Below are 22975 nucleotides of genomic sequence, written 5' to 3' on the forward strand. Positions count from 1 at the left end.
TCACGTAGCCCATTTTGCAGAAAAGTCGCGGCTTGACATCCATTACAAAGCACTTTTTCATGACTAGTATCCTATTTTCAAAATTCTGGTCTTAACTTCTTGCATAATTTCAACAATCAAGATGGAGAGATGACAGTTCTAGGCAGAATTTGAGTATTAAAAAAAATTATAAAGTTTTCCTTCAGTTCAAAGCCTGAGGGACACGTCCGTAGTACATCGATATGTACATACTGCTGAATTACCAGCTTTCAGATTAAGATAGTTTAGAATACCATTTCCAGTCCTTCTTTCCTATCATATTTCCATGACAGTTTTTTCAACTTTGCGTGGTTGACTTTCTCACCATTTCCTGCAGGCTTAGTCTGGAGGACTTGGTGGACGGAGGAGAGAGGAGCCGGGTTTCTGCTATTTTCTCTTTGCCGTTTAACTCATAAAATAGTTTTGTTAGTTAAAACCCTTCCCAATAACAAATAGTTTCGAAATGACCAAGTGTGTTGCTATTCGTTTTTCTTTGTAAGAAATTCAGGTGGATCAGGGTGGAGAATTAATTTTTCCAGTGCGGGATTGTTTTGTGATACATTCTCGCTGTCACCACACTATTTCGTTTAACTTAGGTGGGCACCTTGGCAGTGATGGAATTAGTAAAGGATATATCTGACCCTTCCAGCACGGAAAGTGTGTCGTATGTCGAATAAAATCTTTTGGAAATACCAAGATAACGCGCCATCAGATTTTAAAGATTAACATATATGGTTAACTGCGTCGCTTTAATCTTTTCAACCTGAGGACGTCATGTAGCTTACAATGTGTACAGTAATTTATTCCTACTATTTCCATCCAATCTGACTCAGCATAAAGTAGATATTTCGTAGTGGAGGGGTTTGTACTATCTTTAGTATCACTTCTACTAAAAGATGTCTCACCTAAGCTGAGTATAATCGGCCAGAGGTAGCTAGAATAAAATGCAAAAGACGTCCTCGGGGTGAACAGGTCAGCCGTCAGTCCGATGACTTTTTAAATTGCATTGTTTGGTATACAACCCAGGTGGCCCAGTGGTCAGCACTGCTAGCTGCAGTTGCCAGCCCGATAACGCTGGTTATGAATATTGCTGTGATAAGGCACACCACTCAGGTCAGGTGTAAGTCCACCCATTGTGAGTTGGTAAGTGAAATAAATACTTACGGTAACACCTATGGTAGGTAACTGTGGTATTCTGAATGCTGCAATGCCCCTGTATCTCAGAACTGTGGGTGAATAACCTATCACAGTCTCAAAGGCGTTAGTCACGAAGATGAGCACTGGCACTATCCGCCTCCAGCCATCTGGCCTCACCTGTACACTGGCGGTCAAATGCTGTGTCCTGCTCCCAGCCATAGTAAGAATATCTACCGAATGAGTGTAGGACAGTGGAAGTTCGGGAGGTGGGGAATGGGAAGTGTTGGGGTGGTAAAAAAGACAGTGGAGGTTTGGAAGGTGGGGGATGGGAGATGTTGGGGTGGCAGGAAGGTTAGGACAATGGGGGTTTGGGAGGTGGGGGATGGGAGGTGTTAGGGTGGCAAGAAGGTTAAGACAGTGGAGGTTTGGGAGGTGAGGGATGGGAGGTGTTGGGGTGGCAGGAAGGTTAGGACAGTGGAGGTTTGGGAGGTGGAGGATGGGAGGTGTTGGGGTGGCAGGAAAGTTAGGACAGTGGAGGTTTGGGAGATGAGGGATGGGAGGTGTTGGGGTGGCAGCAAGATGGATAAAAGCGAGAGAGTCAACTTCCTGGTCGTCTTTTGGTACAGATTCAAGTTGTGGCTGGGGCAGGACACAACATTTGACCCCCAGTGTACGGTCGGCATCGAAAGTTCTGTCGTCTCTTGGTTTTTTCTCCACCGGCTTTAAAAACAAGTAAGATGAATCCACAGCAGCCTACACTGATCATTTTATTTGGCCGCAGATCAGTGTCATCTGTGTCGGTTGCTACAGATTCACCACACTGAGATTCATAGACCGTGGAAAAAGGTGGAGGAGAAGTGACAGGACTTTTGATATAGAGCGTACCTCTACCTCCAGACGTCATTATTCAAGTCAAGGAAGGTTTCTCGCATCGAAGGAGTGACACAGCATCCTGACAGTAATGTTATGAGTCCATGGGGAGGTGTGTGTGCAATAATATTCTTGTGTAAGCAAGGGAAGGCATTGGTATGGCAGCGGTGGTAGGGTGCTTAGCGAATGAGGTGTGCAGCAGGTTTATGGGAATATGACACAGACAGCAGCAGGGTGAGCTGAGGCATGGGGGTGGTGGTGCACTGTTAAACGCACATTACTATGTTAACGAGAGAGAGAGAGAGAGAGAGAGAGAGAGGGAGAGAGAGAGTGTGTCTCGCTTTGGCACTGATACCCTACAAGGGAATGAGTCTCTCTCTCTCTCTCTCTCTCTCTCTCCCTCTCTCTCAGAAATATAGTTGGAAGTCATACAAATTAGCAAGATCAGTAAAATTAAGAATTTAGTAAGAAGCATCACTGGGATTGTACCGACCGTTCTAGGAGATTTCAGTGTTCACCACCACCTTTGGCTCTCCTCTCCTTTCACTGATCCACTTGGTGAACAAGCCTACAGCTTTTCTGTCCTTAATGACCGAGAGCAGCTTGTACAGCACCCTACCTGTATCCCTGACTGCCATGGAGAGAGCTTCAACATACTTGACCTCTTCCGTGCAACTAATTCTTCTGCTTATGCCGTTAATTTTTCCTCTCCGTTGGGCTCCTCTGATCACAACCTTATTACCTTAACCTGTCTCATTGCTTCGGTACGGCCTGCAGACCCTCCAAAGAAACGTTGACTGTGGCACTGTGGAGCTGCGGATTGGGTGGGCCTCAGGCAGTACTTCTTTGATTTTCCCTGGGAAAATTATTGCTTCAGTTGCCGGGAGCCATCTCAGTGTGCCTTGCGCATTACAGAGGTTATTCTCTTGGGCATGGACACATACATTCCTTTTTCATATACTTTGACTAATGCAAGAAAGCCTTGGTTTAATCACGCTTGTTCTAATGCTGTCCGCAACAAGGAGAGGGCCTATAAAAGGTACCAGAGCCAACCCACCCCTGAATCACATCTTTTTTATGTTTCTGCCCTGAATCGTGCTAAGTCTGTTCTTCGCTCTGCTAAAAATAATTTCATCCGTACGAACTGCTCTCAACTCTCTAACTCGAATTCTTCCCCCTCCTTCTGGCACCTTGCCAAAAACCTTTCTAACAACTTCACCTCATCTTCCTTCCCTTCTCTTTTCTACTCTGATGACTCTGTAGCTATTTCTTCTACTGGTAAAGCAGATCTCTTTGCTCAGACTTTCTCCTCCAATTCCACCTTAGAAAATTCCGGTGCTGTTCCTCCATCACTTCCCCCCTCCAACTTCCTCATGCTTGACATTAAAATTTCTTCAGCTGATGTATTTTCTGCCATCACTGGCCTCAATACTAACAAGGCATATGGGCCTGATGGAGTCCCTCCTGTTGTTCTGAAGAGCTGTGCTTTCGTGCTTACACCCTGCTTAGGTAAACTTTTTTGCCTTTGTCTTTCAACTTGTACCTTTCCTTCTTGCTGGAAGTTTGCCCTCATTCAGTCAGTCCCAAAGAAGGGTGACGATTCCCAACCTTCCAACTATCGTCCAATTGCTTTAACATCCTGTCTGAAAAATTTTTGAGTCTTTTCTTTACAGAAAAATTTAAAAGCATCTTTCCTACCACAACCTTCTTTCTGATCGTCAGTATGGGTTCCGTCAGGGACGCTTCACTGGTGATCTTCTTACCTGCCTTTCAGACTCCTGGTCATCCTCCTTTCGGGACTTTGGCAAAAGCTTTGTCATTGCACTTGACATCTCAAAGGCTTTCGATCGAGTCTGGCATAAATCTTTAATTTCCAAACTGCCCTCTTACGATTTCTATCCTTCTCTCTGTGCCTTCATCTATAGCTTCTGTTCTGGTCGTTCTAAGGCCCCAGTCACACTGCAGGTACGACTTATCGCAAACCACCCGCGACCTGCAAGTCGTGGGTGGTTTTGGTGAGGTTTACGACCGGTCTTCATATGTCTCGGTCTAGCTGCAGGCCACCATGGCGACCAAAAAATCGTCACGAGGTTTTTCGTGCTGCATGAAAGACCTCCCCGCGACCACCGATGTCGTGGCACGGAAGCCACCCGGTGGGCGGGTGGACTGCGTCTGGCTGGCTTATGGACTGCAACTGGTTGGTGACACCTGATTTTGAAGCAGTGGTTGCCATCTGGATGGAGGCCGGTCACCGCCTGCTTTGTGCGGTGGCCGTCTGCACTCCGTCAAGGTGACGACTGGACTGCGGTGGCCGCTGACCTCAAGCCTCCTGTCCGGGATGGTGGTTGAAGTCTGGCCGCCGTCCAGCCGGCGATTGGTCAAGCAACAGGTGGTGGGCTAGACCGAGACCTGCTTCCGGTCAATCCACTACATGAGGTTGCGGTCTAAACTGCGACAGGACATGGACCAGCTGCCATTTGTCGGCGGCCTGCCGACTACTGGCTGGCCACCTGTCAGTGTCTTGACCTGTGTGTACCTGGCCATGGTCGCCATTCAGCCACCAACTGGATGGACACTGGACGACCACCGTTAGCCGATCGGTGGCACGACTGCTCAGAGACCTCCATGGTCAGGGACTGGTTTCACGATTTTCAGGTTTGTGAAAAGTCGTACCTGCAGTGTGACTGGGTCATAAAGCTGCTGTTGTCGACGGCCATCATTCTTCTCCTTGATCTATCAACATGTGGTGTTCCTCAAGGCTCTGTCCTATCACCAACTCTCTTCCTTTTATTCATCAATGAGCTTCTAAGCTGTACATCTAACCCTATCCACTTGTACACTGATGATTCCACCCTTCACCTTTCCATTCGGTTCCCTCAACGCCCATCTCAGCAGTTACTTCAGCAAACAAGGGATGAGGCTATGGCACACCTAATGTCTGACTTGGCTCGTATCTCTGACTGGGGTAAAAATAATCTGGGTGTTGTTAATGCATCATATACACAGTTTTTACACCTATCAACCTGTCAAAATCTTCCACAGGAGTACCCATTAATGTTTGATAATATCCAGCTCAGTGCTGCATCATCCTTGAACGTGCTTGGGGTTTCATTCACTTGGAACTTATCTTGGAAAGATCATATTGCATCTCTTGTAAAATCTGCTTCCTAGAGGTTAGGTGTGCTAAGCCACCTCCGTGCCTTCTTTACCCCTGCACAATTGTTGACTTTATAAACGGGTTTTATTCGCCCCTGTTTAGAGTACAAGTCTCATGCGTGGGGAGGCTCCCCACATACAGCTCTTCTCAATAGGGTGGAGTCAAAGGCTTTTCGTCTTATTAACTCCACTTACTGGTTCCCTTCTACCTCTGTCTCTTCGCCGCACTGTTGCCTCTTTATCTCTTTTCTATCGCTACTTCAATGGTCACTGCTTCTCAGAACTGTCTGCTTGCATCCTCCACCTCTGCGACGGGTGCTAGCAACAAACTCTTATCCCTTTTCTGTCCAACTCTCTAATGTACAAGAGGTGACCGTTACTCCCGGTCCTTCATTTATACAACAGGTCAACATTGGAACTGTCTCCCTCTGTCTGTATTTCCTACTTCCTATGATCTCCAGTCTTTCCAGGCATCTCGAAATGAATGGATTTTGAATTTGGGACTCTTTTATATTTTTTTTTTCTTGGAAGGAACTGTTTTGCGGGCTCAGCCTTTGGTTCCTTCTTCCCCGCATAAAAAAAAAAAAAATCACGCTCTCCAACTGGTCTTAATTGTCGAATATTTTACTCTGTCATGTAACCTTGACCTTCGACAGATTACTGTAAAAATCTAATTGCTTCACCCTTACCTAGCTCATTCTTTCCGCCAACTATGACTCAGATTAAGTCAGAACTGTTTGAATTGACTTTTGCCCTGTGAAGCAAATGAACTGTCAGACGGAAAATTTGTATATTATGCTATAGCACTTATTGAAATTTAACATTACGAATATTCATAACCGTTTTCAGTTAAGTTAATGGCCATGTATATTCAGACTGGAGGGTCAGTTTGCCTTGTAACTGAGAAGACTCACTGGTTCCCCATAGCTAAAATTACATGCAGCCACGACTTAGTATTTGATTGGGGAGAGTGGGTCAGTACCATCACGTGAAAGCAAACCAGCAAATAATTTCGTTACCTCCGCTGAGTGTTGGTGTGTTTCTTGCGTTATCTTGGTATTGTTGTTGTGTTTCTTGCATTATCTTGGTATTGTTGTTGTGTTTCTTGCATTATCTTGGTATTGTTGGTGTGTTTCTTGCATTATCTTGGTATTGTTGGTGTGTTTCTTGCATTATCTTGGTATTGTTGGTGTGTTTCTTGCGTTATCTTGGTATTGTTGGTGTGTTTCCTGTATTATCTTGGTATTGTTGTTGTTGGTGTGTATTCATTGCAATATCTTGGTATTGTTGGTGTGTATTCATTGCATTATCTTGGTACTGTTGGTGTGTTTCTTGCATTATCTTGGTATTGTTGTTGGTGTGTGTTTCTTGCATTATCTTGGTATTGTTGTTGTGTTTCTTGCATTATCTTGGTATTGTTGTTGTGTTTCTTGCATCATCTTGGTATTGTTGTTGGTGTGTGTTTCTTGCATTATCTTGGTATTGTTGTTGTGTTTCTTGCATTATCTTGGTATTGTTGGTGTGTTTCTTACATTATCTTGGTATTGTTGGTGTGTTTCTTGCATTATCTTGGTATTGTTGGTGTGTTTCTTGCATTATCTTGGTATTGTTGTTGTGTTTCTTACATTATCTTGGTGTTGTTGTTGCAGGTTGAGATGGAGGGACTGACAGGCAACATCAGCTTCACGGACGAGGGTAAGAGGAAGCTGTACTCACTGGACGTGGTGGAAATGACACTCAACAGCGAGACGGTCAAAGTGAGTGTGCAGTTTATCTTATATAGTGCTGTATCATTATCGTTTATCTTTCTCGTCGTTCGTTTCTTAATTTTTGCTGTCTTTCGTTGGAGATTATCTTAAACACCGAGATAGTCAAAGGAGTGTAGTGAGTGTTTAGTCTCTTTCTCTCTCTCTCTCTCTCTCTCTCTCTTCCTCACAACACAGAGACCGTCAAAGTGAGTATTAGCATCTTCAGTCCAGTACCGTGCATTTTAACTTGCTCTTGTTCACTCCAAACGATTTTTCAGCTCGAAGTGAGAGAGAGAATGGGAACTATAACCAGCGTCTCCAATTCCCAGATTTCCGTTCTGTATACCATTGTTGCATTCCGTGCAGAGTTTGATTTTCCCAGGATGAATATTCTTCCAGTGTTTCTTATTTTCTGCTCTAAACTAACCTATCCTAACCTAACCCAGCCTAACAGATTACCTAATTGACTATCAAACCTACATGATACGAAGAAGACAAACCTAACATACCTGGCTAACAAACTAGCATTACCTGATACTGGGAAAACAAACCTGACCTAACCTAGAATCTCCTAGGTAAGGAAACGTGTAAATATTGTACACAGAATGGAAAGCACCGTCCAAAAGGTCTCTCATAAGTTTTATAAAATCGCCTAGACGTATCAAGAATTAAAAAAAAAATGTCATCATAGTGAAGGGGTGATGGTGGAGAGGAATGCCTTCACGTGGTGGCACCGATATAACTGGTCGGGTAAGCTGCCCGGCCGTACAAACGTCCCTCAACTATTTCCCCCGAAAGGAGATGGATGGACGGTCTGAGAATGTCAGCTTCAGCCTGCAGTCCACCTGATTCACGTTACAGATGAACCTGGGTCTTGGTTTTTGACTCCTGCTAAGGAAGACATTCATTACCTTAACATTATCTCCCTTTTCATCTCTATTAGTTCACCACCACTCTGTTTCTCGTTATCTCTGATGTATTCCTTTTAACTCTGCGAGTATGCACCGGTAAATGACGTAAATGACAGACGACACTGTACTCAGCTACAGTATATACTCGGTGTGTATATATATATATATATATATATATATATATATATATATATATATATATATATATATATATATATATATATATATATATATATATATATATATATATATGTATATATATATATATATATATATATATATATATATATATATATATATATATATATATATATATATATATATATATATATATATATATATATATATTCACACACACACACACACATACCCATATACATACACGGGCTGTTAACTAGCTTAAAAAAAATAATTAAGATATCAACATGCTCATGCTTTAACATTTTTTAGTATATGATGTATTAACCCCTTTTTAGGGATGTCTACAGTTTCCTCCTCCACTACCACGTGCAGGCATAGTCAGTGACCCATAATACGCGTCTGGAATTCCAGACTGATGGATTAATAGTGACCAGTTGACCGTCAGAAAAGAGACCTTTGCCCACACCTTCAGGCTCTATCTTAATGGACTGAGAGCCATTTAACACTTTGTCTGCGAATTACCAACTTTGCCATGTGTACGTTTATAATTTTCCGTGTGTGTGTGTGTGTGTGTGTGTGTGTGTGTGTGTGTAGAGAGAGAGAGAGAGAGAGAGAGAGAGAGAGAGAGAGGCGGAAAAAACGTGAAAAGAGAAAAAAAGTAGGGTAAGGAGAGTAGCATACGACAATGGACTTATTTGATAGTCGCATCCAACCTAACCGTGTCCACCCAACTCATAACAAAAGGTGTCGTTTGTTTTTAGGCACCCCTTAGACATACCCCAGATGAACACCACACGCACTTCAGACACACGTCAAACACTCCAGACGCTCACCAGATGCACCACAAACACTCACCGTCCCTTAATACACACCTCATAGGTAACGGTCATAAAACTCTGCGGTTCCATCATGCCAGATTTCACAGTTCAAAACTGATACGGTGACTGAGTGAATAAAAGTTTGGGACACGCACTGAATTTGGCCGCCCCTGTTGGTTCGGCAAAAGTAGGAGGAGGAGGAGGAGGAGGAAAGGGGGATGAGGAAGCGGAAAGGGAAAGAAAAGGCACAAGAATTAAAGTGAGCGGTCAGACGCAGGTAGGCAATGGGGAGAAGGGAATGAGATGACTGAGTAGTAACGAGGAGGAGCAGGAAGAAGACAAAGGAGAAGAGGGGAGAAACTAAGATGAGAGAAGAGGAAAGGAGAGATAAGAAAGGAGGACGAAAAGCGAAGGAGGGGAGGAGGGTTGAGATAGACAAAGGTTAGAAATGGCCCAAGGCTGTGGTGTAGCCTACTTACAGGGGAAAACAAGAGTAGAAGAAGAAAGGAGTTGCAGGAAAGAAAAAGAAAGAGGAAAAACGAGAAGGAAGTGTTCACAAGAAGGAAGAAGAAAAAGGAGAAATAACTGACCAAGAAAAAAGAAAGAGAAACCAAGGGAAGTGGAAGAAAATAGACGAAAGTGGAGAGAGAAGAAGTAAAGGAATGAAAAAGAAAGGAAGAAGAGCAAAAAGAAGAGGAAGAAGAACAGAAAAGAACACCTAAGACTGAAGTAGTTCCAGGCTGTGGTGTATATAAGGAACAAGAGGCTACAAGAGGGAGTGAAGATGAAAGACAAAACGAAGAGGAGAGAAACGAGAGGGAAAAGGGATAAAAAGAAATAAATGATAAAAGTAGAGAAGATAAAAGCGAAAGAAAGTACGTGGAGAAAAGAAGAAAGTAAGAGATATGAAAGAGGACTGAAACGAGGAACAAGAGAAGACGCGAGACAGGCGAAAAGAGAAAAGGGAGACACACGAAACTGATGAATAAGAAGTAGGATGAAAGAGAAGAAAAGCGAGAAAATAAAGATACAAAGGGAAGAGAAGGATTAGGGTTCAGATGAAGACAAATAAGTTGTGTTGGCTCCTGGCTGTGGTGTGTGTCCAGAGGGAAGGGGTACAGAAGGAGAGAGACACAGAATAGGAAGAAAAAAAATACGAAAAAGAAAGAGAGGAGGGTCAGATGGAAGACAAGAGAAGAAAGAATAACGACAGTCAAGGAGGACATGAAGAAAAAGGAGACGCGAGAAGATAAGGAAAACGAAAGGATAAGATAGCTCCTAGAAGGGAAGAGGGAGAGAAGGATTTAGGAGAGAAGAGAAGAGAGAGGAAAGAAGAGAGAAGATGGGAGATGTGACAGAAAAAGAAGGGAGGCAGGCGAATAATAATAATAATAAGAATAAGAATAGGAGAGGTAGTTCCAGACTGTTGTGTGTATGCATGTCGGGTCAAGAGCACAAGAAAAGAAGATGAGGAAAAACAAGGTAAGGGAAGAAAGAACAGAAGAGAAGCAAGGAAGATGAGGGGAGAAGAAGTGCATAGGGCAAAAGAAAGGAAAAACGAAGAGGCTGTATAAACGAGGAAGAAGGTAGATAAGAAAGACGAAGATAGGGGAGAAGGAAAACATTGGTTCCAGAGAAAATGCAAATATTTATTTTGCATGAATTTCTAAGTAAAATGAGTTATTAGAAGATAAAATGTGAAGCCTCGTGATACACACACTGTTGGGTAGAATTACACAAGCGTCTTCGATCTTTCCGGTATAGAAGATGCCTGCCCTGCAAAGGAACGTGTTGGCGCCGTCGCAGGAACATAAAGTGGCCAAAGCACGCATCAGAGGACATCGATACCGCTCTCTCTCTCTCTCTCTCTCTCTCTCTCTCTCTCTCTCTCATGCAAACGTACCCTGACTACTAAATCTAAATCCAGGCCATAACACGGTGCACTTTGCCACCCACATTTCACCAAATCACACCGTTGCAGGAGCACAAAAATGGCCAAAGCATCCCCACAGAAGGTATCAGTCAGGACCAAGATCGCAATGTCAGCCACTGGACTCCCTAGTGGGTGCGTGTGTACACGTGCCTTTCAGAGCGTCTATCAGGGAAAGGGATTTTTTTTGTTACATACATAATACACACATACATACTTATACAGACATACATCGTGACCGGCAGTAGTGTAGGCAGTGGGAATTATTGTAATTATGGCTAGAATGCTTGACACATTGGTTCATTAAAGCATCATTTAGAGGTGAGGGTCATTATTTTCTCAGACCATGACGTGGGCGAAACATTAATGCCTAAGGAAATCAAGGATTTTATCTTTTAATGGGTCTTTGAGTAACCCATGGGTACTGTTGATACGATGGATGCGGATATCCTGAGATTTTGGAGCGTGAAAAGAAAAGCTTATTATGAAAGAATGTGGAGGAGAAAAGATGGGGGGGGGGATAGAATTACCAACGATTACTTGCAGGGGAAAATGCGCAGAGTAAAAGAATTCGAAAGCCAAAGACAGTACGAGAAATTATGGAACAGAAAAAGTGGAAGATGGTATAAAACGTGCAGTGCAGAGGATTAGTGGAAAGGAAAAATGCGTATTACGGGAAAACGGCTGTAGGAAAATATGCGTAAAAAAAAAAAAAAAAAAAACTTGTCACTGGGAAAAGGACGAAAGACTGTTGGATAAGAAAAGCGTAACGTGAAAGATGAAAGTGCGTTGGGTGGTAGACAAGAAAATACACAAAGTGAAATTTAAAGGAAACTACTGAAGAAACTTGAGAACTGCGTAGCATACAAGTTGAAAAAAAAAATCCTAACGTAAAAACTCTGATGGGGGACAAGAGGAATTCAAAAGATCTTGGTGGAAAATTCCTTGTACGAGAGACCATCGTTGGAGTAAAAATGGGAAGATCAGACGGGGATAGTGGGAAAAAAATAGGAAGGACTAAAAATACATGGAAGAGGAACATCAAGTAGTGAGAGAGGGTAAAAAATCCATTATGATAAGGCACTTCAGTACCTAACATGGAAGGGATGCGGGGAAAATAGCACACAGTGATATATGGAGCTGTGTGGCGCGGTTGGTAGCACGTAGGAGGACTGTTGGGTCTTCAGAAACGGATTTTCAAGACTGCACAGGAAAGAGAGAGAGAGAGAGAGAGAGAGAGAGAGAGAGAGAGAGAGAGAGAGAGAGAAATGTTCGGATCATTTCTGCGTAACCTGTAATATTTCCCTGACTGGATGGATGTCTTAACTTGGGTTTCACACCAAAGACATGATGATGGTGGTTCGAAGATTTATTTATTTATATTTTATTTATTTATTTATGTATGTATGTTTATGCACGAATAACAGTGTCATATCAAAATTTTCCTTATGTACACACGATTAACTATCTTTAGAACCATCTGTCTACATTTTGAAACAGTGAACGAAACGTATGAAAATATTCTCCATTAACTCCTCATACTTATACATAGCCAGTAATTTAATCAGTACGACATGGAGAAAGAATAGGTAAGATGTGAAGTAAACAGTCCATTCAAAAATATTGCCTAAAGAAAAAACGCGATAAGGAACAGCGCTCAATGTGAAACCATGGGTCACCCGTGTAAAGACGGTTTTCGAAGCTCCGAACAGCCTCCATAACACTGAATGATAGGGCTTGGTGGATGTGTAACTCCGCTAGAGGTAGACTCAGAAAATCTGAAAAATCTATTGATTATGAGCAGTGGCGGATTAAGGGTGTCTTGGGCCCAGGGCGGTGAGGCAAATTAGAAAAATTACTGGCATTTTGTATGGTGGAAAAATCGAAAATCAGAAATACGACTGGCAGTCTGGCAGACTGTATGGGCCCCCTTTGGGCCTGGGCCCATGGCGGCCGCCCCTAACGCCCCCCCCTTAATCCGCCACTGATTATGAGTGAAGCCGTGAGCAAAAATTCGGCCACATTTCTCCACCAGCTGTGGCAATGGAAGGTGTTATGTGAACTTTTTATTTAATGCGACAGCAATATGAAACAACAAAAGGGCATGAGAAGAGAGAGCACAGTCTCTCATCTGGGGAGAAGGGAGAAATATCTAAGGCAGGACACAAGGCCGGCAGAGGATGGCTGTACCAGCTGAGAAATATGACTCCACGAAGAACGCCAGTATGAAAATATTATACTGAGAAAGTGATCAGCATGGAAAGATTGAAAAAATGTTAAAACTTATGGAAGAAGAAATTATACTGAGAATTTTAGTACCGTATGAAAAGATTTTTAAAAGTATAACGCCTAGTATGAATGTTACAATGAGGATGTGAGTTGTGTGAAGAGATTGAGAAAACAGAAGCTGAAACTCCTAATATGAACAACTTACACTGAGAATAAGTAGTCTGATAAGATTAAAAGATAATTAGGGATCCTAGTACGAATACATTACAGTGAGAATGAGTAGTATGAAAAAAAAAAAAAAAAAAAGCTAAGTATGAAATGTTAAAGAAAATGATAAGGTCGAAATTTGTCCACGAAAAACGCTAAATACGAGAAAGAGAAAAATGAAAATATTGCTGGCTGGAGACGGAGGGTGAAAAATCAGTAGCACATGTTTGTGATAAGACTGTTTAAAAATATCGGCAACAATAATACTTACGAAATATATCTTTGTGAAAACTGTGGTAGATGCAGGGGCCCACCATCCGCTCACTTAATGTAGTACTGCCTTCAGCTGACTCAACACTGGATAACAAACCACATAGTTTCCTGTACCCTAGGAAACCATTTACTACGCTGGATGGTAATTATATAAAGAAATAGCCAGTGGTCTTAGGGGTTAAGACTCTCCAACCGGTCGTGGCCTATGAGTGTTTACATTCGAGGGCTGGTGTGGTAAGGTAAAGGGACGGACGGTGTGAGGCGCTTAGTCACGGTACTCATCTCTGTAACGTAAGCCTTTTAACCTGTGATGGGATTATTGCCCACATAATGTCACTCAGAGTTCGACAGGCTACTTGCCTTTAATCCCTTAACCACGGGATGTCACTTTCGTGATGCTTGGGAGCAAGGGAGCATTCCGCGGGGCGTCACTTTTGCGATTCTGTGTTATTTTTGAATTCGCCTGGGCTTTCAAGTGGTGGCTTGTATCATCTATCAGTACTGCCAATGTCCAACACTAGTCAGCACTCCTAATCTCATCTGTACTCCCATCCATTGTTGACAATATAGCCATTTCTTCCCGTTCTTGACTCCCCTCCCCACCTCCCCTCCATTACCCTCTCCTCTTGCCTACCCGGCCGTGCTACGCTAAGTAAATCTTCCCTGGAATTTTCCACTGATTTCATCCATTGAAATAAGCCCTATACCCTATTCATATACCAAATAATATATACCAAAAAGAAATAAGGTAAGTGATAGTGCCATACACCAGGAATTGGGTAATTATCACCTGACAACACCTCACGTGCACTCGTTTGCTAATTTTCGTTGTTTATTTCCCCTTGAAATATGCCGTATAATCTATTCTCGTAATAAAAATATATGTAAGGAGGGAAGGGAGAAGCCTAAGTGATATTTACATTCACCTGGAACTACATAATTTATAATGTATTGTCTAGATTTCCTGCCAATCATTTCATAGCTATATATTAGCAGCTCTCATGAGGCTGACGTTGGCAGTAATGCGTTCTCCCTAGGTAGGCCACCCCGGCCCACCACTATCAGTTTACTGTCGTCTTTCAAGGTGAAAGTACGTCGGATTTGCTCCTGCTAACTTCCGCCGCTTTTTAGCCCCATGCAAAGGGCCCTGTGACCTCTACCCCCTACTAAACCTCGTGTGGAAAGAGGTAAAGGGCTGACAATTGATACAGAGTGACTACGATCTTTCTGGTGAGTAAGACAGTGCAAGTGGAATTGTGAATAATGTGTAAATAATGTGTAAACAGCAAGTGAAAGCAATGAATGTAAATATAAGTGAACAATGGAAAATAGTTTTATAAGTTACTTTAAGTGACAGTGCATAACACAGTGTAAATAATATAGAAATGTAAATAATGTAAATAAAATAGAGAACGTAAATAGAAATGTAAATGAGTAGTATTATAAGAATACGAGTATATATACTAGGAGTAATGAAAGTGAAAGTTTCACTCTAGCATGTATGAATACTATGAGTTATGAAAGTGAAGGTGAAAGTGACATTCACTCTCAACGCTAGTATACAGGACGAGAAAGTGAATGCTACATATTTTACTGAAAGAGAAATTGAATCCCTGCAGTGACAATAAACTACTATTACTGAAGGAAACTTATGGATAAAGACTGTAGATATATATAAGTGTTATAGAGTAATAGAAATATAAACTGCGAGTGTTTTTATAAATAATAAATGACAGAACACCAGCGGCGAACGATGTCAAGTGGGAAGGTCATACGCCCTTGTAATTTTCATTGCTTTCACAGTTTTTTTTTTTTTTTGGAGTATGGATTCCAAACTATTTGAGAATCATAGAATAGTGTTTCTAGTGATAATATCAGGCTGTGGTAATCATATTACGGGTTGTCGGGAAGTGTAAAGTGGAGACTTCGTTACCCAACTTCAGAGGTCTCGACAAGTCCTACGGTACTCGACGAAGGCTCAACAAACACCCCAGGAGAAAGCTGAAGGTATGTGCCATAAGCTTATGTGATTTTAATATTCTAGGACTAATAACTGATTTTTGGCAAATATTTTTAGAGAGTCTGTCGGAGCGCGAATATGCTCGCGGGAGCCGCAAGAAAAAGCAAAACAAGCCCGCGGTTAAGGGGTTAATGTCCGACAGGTAGCCTATCCCCGGGCCCCAACTCTCCTTATTTATCAATAAAAGAGTGGATGATGGATGAATGGGTGGATGAAAAGACTGCAACTGAAAACCTGCGAAACATTGCTCGTTAGATAAGAAGTTGGAATCAAGTGGAACTGGTGTGTACAAATAAGAAAACTGCATGTTACAGAGAGGCATAAACACAGTGGGTTCCAAATGCATTTTAAAAATGCATTATATACAAAAATTAACAATGGAAATTATTGGCAGTTGAAAGTGGTAGGGAGAGATCAGAAGCACAAGTTTGTGAAAGATGGTATAAACAGTAGAGTATATATAAAAATGCTAGGCACGAAAAAAATACACTTGTAATGAAAAAGTCACAGAGGAAATACTGCTTGCTGGAGGCGAAGGTGTGAAAAAAGCAAACAAAAAAAGTTAGAGACAAAAATACGAGGTACGAAATATATCTACAAAAATGCGTGGTATGAAAAGATTACAGGGGAAAATACAGATCGTAAACGAGGTTTAGAGGAAGGATCAGTAGCATAAGTGTGTGCAGTGTAATAGTATAGATATAGTTACTAGATGTGACTTACGCATAGCGGAAAACGAAAGGGGTGTAAAGGTTAAAGCAAAAAAAAAAAAAAAAAAAAAAAATTGTTGCATAAAGAGGATGGAAAAAGATAATTAGATTAAGTCTGAAAAGATTTCCATTTCGTCACACACACACACACACACACACACACACACACACACACACACACACACACACACACACACACACACACACACACACACACACACACACACACACACACACGAGTAGATATCCGTCTTTTCGATCTAATTTATCGTTAAGATAGCTGAGGAGAGTATTCATGTTTCTAATCATGTAGTTATCTGATTGATATGGCTGCTGCCATCTTTCACCGCCTGTAATTTAATCATCTTCAATTTCGCCACTTTCGCAATATCACCTTTCATCCAAGGACGTATTTGTCTCTTTTAATCAGTCTGCAGAATATGTATAAATAAATATGTGCATAAAAAAAAAAAAAAACTTATACGCCTCTCAAACCAATCGTCTTTTGACTAGGGAAAAATGAGTGACATGCCTGGTTATGTGTCACGTAGGGGACTTAGCACGGGTGATAGAACGAGCGAAAGTAGAACAGTCATTTAGTTCTTTTAGAGGCATCCATGGGATCAGACTGTTCTCTCTGTACTCCTCCACAATAATAATCTCCCCTCACATTGTCCCTTCATATTACCCCTCTTCAACTTCGGAGAGAGAGAGAGAGAGAGAGAGAGAGAGAGAGAGAGAGAAGGGGGGGGGGCAAATGATTATATACCACGGAGAGAGGCGCGAGTAAGCCAGGTACAGTACAATACCAGTGGACGAGTGGGTGAAGGAATCGAGTCAGGTAATACTGTCATGACGCATCTATATATATCATACCTTATATCCTCTCATCAAAGACACATATTTCTGGATTACGATAACATGGGTAGATATATCACAATACGATCACCTGACTGCCGTGGTATTCAGGACTGGTTATATGGTACTGGTGGAACCGTCAGTACTTAAACCAGCTATGGCTCTATCAATCAAGATTAATGAGGTAGCATTAGCCGAGTGTGTGTGTGTGTGTGTGTGTGTGTGTGTGTTTTTTGCCGTTTTTGTGAAAGATCGAGTAAGGCGCTTGACAATATAATCAGTTATATTCAATCAGTCAATCAATCATTTCCTGTGGCACCCCACGGGATGCATAGGGCCTCAATGAACTCTCTCCTCCAATATTTGTCTCTTGCCATCTCCTTCAGGTCCTACCAACACTCCTCTCCTACTTCTTTTTTCATTGTCCTCAACCATGTTTCCCTCGGCCTACCTCTGCCTCTTCTTCCTCTAGCAGTCCACTCTGGCACATCCTGTATTAAACTACCTTCTTTTCTGTATGTGTGCCCCAGCCGCTTCCAGCGAGACAGTCTCACATATTCATTAACTGGTTCCACTCTTGTAATATCCCTTACTCTTGCATTTGTAACTCTGTCTTGCCATTTTACCCCAAGAATCCTTCTCAGTATTTTATTCTCAAATCCTAATACTTTCTGATCTGTTGCAATTGTACTGTACCATGACTCATGCCCGTAAATTAAAATTGGTCTAACCATGGACTTGTAAATTTTCACTTTAGTATGTACCGAAAGCATATTATTATTCCAAACAGATTTCAACATTCCAACAGCTCGCCAAGCTTGTCTAATCCTCTCCTCAATTTCATTGTTTAATGATCCATTAGATGAACAATCGTTCCCAGATATTTAAAGTTTTATACATTCTTCACCACATTAATCCCAATTACACAATCGATTTGGTTCTCCAAGTTCATATTACAAATTTCAGTCTTTCCACAATTTATTACCAATCCAACTTTTTCTCCTTCCTCCACCAGACAATCAAGCACCCTCTGCATCTCGTAAAGACTTCCGCAAATCAGTACAATATCATCAACATAGTCCAAATCCATCAGCTTCTTATTTTCTTTCCAGTTAGTTCCTGCACCTGTTTTCCTTACAACCTTTTTCATAACATAATCCATAACCAAAACAAACAACAATGACGAAAGAACTCCTCCTTGAATCACTCCTGACATAACTTGAAATGGATCACTCAAAGAACCACCCATCATTACCTTACAAAAAGTACCTTCATGCAGGCTTCTAATAATATTTACAAACTTTTCTGGTATACCATAGAATCTCATAATTTTCAACATAGCTGCACGTGAAACACTATCAAACGCCTTTTCAAAATCCACAAAACACATACTAAGTGGCATTTTCATCTCATTAGCTTGATGCATTAGATGCCTTACAATAAAAATCTGATCATTACAACCTCGACCCTTTCTAAATCCCGCTTGTTCTTCTCTTAAAATTTTATCAATTATTGGCTCTATTCTGTTCAACAAGATTTTGGAAAAGACTTTTGCAACTACAGGTGTCAAAGTTATCCTCCTCCAATTGCCACACACACTTAAATCTCCCTTTTTTGGTATTTTTATAATCACTCCATTTTTCCACTCTTCTTGAATTCCACCATTATCCCAAGCCACATTAAAAAGTTTCAAAAGCGCATTCATCAACTTGTCATTTTCCACCTTAAGCATTTCAGGGAATATTCCATCCTCTCCTGGGGCCTTAAAATTCTTTAACTCCTTTATAGATTTTGCTACCTCTTCCAAAGTTATATTCCCTGTTTCTATCTGCACATCTCTCTTGGCTGGCAAAATGTCCTCTTCTGCTGGGATTGGTCTATTTAGAACAGATTCAAAGTGCTCCTTCCACCTTCCTTTTATATCCAAATCTTTAGTCATCAAATTACCATTACCATTTCTGTCTCGTACAGGTATTTCCTTCCTTCTCTTTTCAGTCCCAGTTAATTCCTTTATAGCCTGATACGCTGCTCTTGAGCTCTGACCGTCATTTTTACTTAATTTAATTTCTCTCTGTCGCCTTTTCATCATATAGTCTCCTCTTATCACGTCTAACGAGTCTTTTCACTTCAGAATGTAAACGCCAGTACTTTGCTCTAAGTACTTCAACTACCGGGCCATCAACATGTTGTTCTGCACTTCTCACTTTAGCCTCTCCTTTTCTGAATTGCATTCCATGTTTCATCTGACATCCACTTTTTCCTTCTCTCTTTTCCCTTTTTCTGAATAGTGACCTTAGCACTCTCATGCAAAACCTCTTTTACCTGTCTCCACATTTGATTAATATCATTGTCATCAGATTCCATCAAAGTCTGCAGGACTAGAAACCTGTTCCTACATTCCCACCGAAACTTTTCCCTCGTGCTCTCATCACTTCTCAGCTCATCAAAATCATAATTATTACCTCTTGTACAATTACCATTAACGTTTCTCTTAAGTTTTATTTTAATTTTTGACACAACAAGTTGATGATCACTACCTATATCTGCCTCCCTCCTTACGCAAACATCTTGCAAGTAACTCCTATGCTTCTGCTAGTTGCAATGTGGTCAGTCTGGTTACAGTATTTACCACATGGTGAAATCCAAGTAGTCTTATCTATTTTTCTATGCTCAAAGATAGTTCCACCAATTATGAGGTCATTTGCCAAACAAAAGCTTCCAAGTCGCACCCCATTTTCGTTCCTTATACCAACACCCTCCTTACCCATACAATCTTCAGAGCCATCCCTACTACTGCCAACAATCGCATTAAAATCACCAATGGAAACTAACACATCATGTCTTGCCACTCTATTCACTACATCCTGCAGCTTCTCATAAAAGTCATCCTTCATTTCATCAGCAGCCTCATTTGTCGGAGCGTACCCTACAACCATACTGATATTACCATGGTCAGATTTTAAACGAGCATAAAGCAAGCGCTCATTAATTGGTTCAAACTCACATACTGCCTTACAAGCATCTTTACTCAGCAGTAAGCCTACTCCTTGGTAATGATTTCCATCACTCCTACCAGAAACCAACATAGTAATACCATCTTCCAAATTCATTTTATCAACTCCAAGCAACCTCGTTTCTGTAAGAGCACAAATATCCATCTTGTATTCCTTGAACACTGAAATAAGCTCTTTCATTTTACCAGTCTGATTGAGAGTTCGAACATTCCAGTTTCCTATTCTTAAGGTTCTTTTTGGATGTATAAACTTATTTTTACACCGTGGGATTCTTAGCACCCCCTGCCCACTTAAGGGCTGCACGGGACTGAGGGCCATTGCTTCGTCACCAGAATTCATCAAGATTTCTTAGGCAGAAAAATATTTTACTCGCAGGAACCAGACAGTGGAGAGAGGAAATTAACTAAATGAAAGTAAAATGCAGAGGATTTGGGCAGACAAAGTACAAAGGAAAGAAAGAGAGCAAAAAGAATGTAGATAAAAGTGTCCCTTTTAGTCGCCTCTTACGAAAAGCAGGGAATACTGGGGAAGTATTCTATCCCCCCTTCCCCAGGGGGGGTGATGTAATTCAGATCAAACAAAACCTTTCATAGTGAAGGAATTGGAAACATTCTTCATTAATCCTGTCCATGACGTCTTTTTCATTACTTTATTCACTGTCGTCTGTGTAGTAATCAACATTAGTATCTGCATTTCCTTCATTACTTGGACTGCTCATTACATCCCTACAGAATGGTCAGTTTTCGAAATTTCCCATTCAGCCTTCATAGTTCCGAAATGCTTCTAGGATTTCCCTCTCTCTCTCTCTCTCTCTCTCTCTCACACACACACACACACACACACACACACACACACACACACACACACACACACACACACACACACACACACACACACACACACACACACACACACACACACACACACACACACACACACACACACACACACACACACACACAATAATACTTCCAAATTCGACAAGGTATTTTCGAATTGTAAAATTTTAAGGATCTCATTTTCTAAATTTTTTTGTCACATTGTCTTTCCCAATTATTTCCCTTCAATTTTGATCCCGAAATCGACAAGATGCATTCAGAGTTAGTTTAAGGATATATTATTTTCGATGCTGGTTTTCCGTCTGCCTCAGTGTCTTGCTGCACCAACTTCTAGCAATGATTCTTTCTTCTGTATTACTAGATGGAACGTAATATAATAGCAGTATGAAACACACACCAACATTTGTATGAGGATAACGAAATTAGTGTTGGTTTGTTTTTATCTGGAGGATCTGAGCCACTCCCATAACTTGAATATTAAGTTGTGGTTCCATGAAGTTCAATGAGCAGTAGTTATGTGGCTGGCATGAATCTCCTTGGTTACAAGTTAAATGCACTACTACTAATAATGATTCTGTGTTCAATAAGTTAGTATCACGGTATAAAGTTCAAACTGTCTCTTACATACTATACTCATTGCACATTAACTTGGCCTAGAATATTTTCGTCTCATTGCATCTAATTTCATGTACCGAAGAGACAGGAAAAGACAATGCTGCAGCTCTACATGGTTTCCACAGCACTACTTCGTGACTAGCACCATATAGTAGTGTTAATCTTTTGTTAGACCTCAGCATCCAATATGGGTATATGGCAGTTTTAGGCCAGGTTAGAGTAAAAAGAGTATAGAAGGTGTAACGTGATGTGAAAGCAGCAGGAAGCACACGGCTAAGTATACTCGTAGTTCTGTTACACACTGCTGGCCCAGATATTGGCCCATCTGCAACTTATTTCACATAACTCTGCGACAGAAGGAGACAGTATTGCTGCTTATCATCCTTACCTTTGCACTTCGTGACTGGCATCATATTCTATTGCTAATCTCTTAATACATCTCAGCATTTAAGGAGACGGCAATTTTAGGCCAAGTATAAAAAAAAGGATACATTTTGAGAAATATGGAAAGTAGAACACAAGGCTGGCAGAGGATTGCTGGTGAAATTTGGCTTCTGATAGTATTTTATTTATATATATATATATATATATATATATATATATATATATATATATATATATATATATATTTATATATATATATTTATTTATTTTTATTTATTTTATTTTTTTTTTTGCGACGAGAGCCAAGACCTGTATATTAATACCCTTCTCTAAAATGGTTACTCGTATGTTCTGTACTGGCTGCCCACAGACGATTTTTTTTTTTGTTTTCAGCTTGAGCATATTATAGTTACTTGGGTATTAGATGATTAATATTTAAGTGTGAATATTCGGCTGCTTTTGTATTTTTTGCTTTTGTAATTAGCTCACTCAATGTGATGACCTTGTTCTTTCTCGCTTGAGTTCTATTTTTTATTTTTCCTTCTGTCTGGTGATGTAATTCAGATCAAACAAAACCTTTCATAGTGAAGGAATTGGAAACATTATCCATTAATTCTGTCCGTGACGTCTTTTTCATTAATTTTTGTATTCAGAGAGAGAGAGCGAGAGAGAGAACGTTGACTAGTAGGATTATCTCGAGCGACATTTCCAGGTAAGTTGTGGTGCATCTATGTTCAGAATGGTGGTGGTGGTGTGTGTGTGTGTGTGTGTGTGTGTGTGTGTGTGTGTGTGTGTGTGTGTGTGTGTGTGTGTGTGTGTGTGTGTGTTTACTTCCATACTTGACCTGAACTTGTATTTTACCTATCCATCTCTAAGAATTTGCCTTTCTTCATCGTATGTGATATTGGCCTTGATGATGATAAGGAGGAGGAAGAGGAGGAGAATTATGATGATGATGATGGTTTCTTTTATTACTTTTATCGTACCTTTTTTTCTTGGATATCTTCTGTAATTTTCCCACATGCTTATTTTCACAATCGTTTGGTTTCGTCTCTCTCTCTCTCTCTCTCTCTCTCTCTCTCGCCTCGTTGATTTTC

General features: G+C 41.0%; 1 protein-coding gene across 1 annotated transcript in view; it reads left to right on the top strand.

Annotated features, from left to right (window-relative positions):
- The window catches only part of LOC145393576 (glutamate receptor 1-like), a 732257-nt gene that overhangs the window by 629891 nt on the left and 79391 nt on the right, over window positions 1-22975 (top strand). The window contains exon 9 of the mRNA XM_080267710.1: window positions 6831-6938. Within this exon, the coding sequence (XP_080123836.1) occupies window positions 6831-6938 (108 nt within the window). The remainder of the gene's footprint in view (window positions 1-6830; window positions 6939-22975) is intronic.

The sequence above is a fragment of the Coenobita brevimanus genome, chromosome 1 (assembly GCF_032717465.1).
Source record: "Coenobita brevimanus isolate Jiangsu-jjx chromosome 1, ASM3271746v2, whole genome shotgun sequence".
Lineage (NCBI taxonomy): Eukaryota > Metazoa > Arthropoda > Malacostraca > Decapoda > Coenobitidae > Coenobita > Coenobita brevimanus.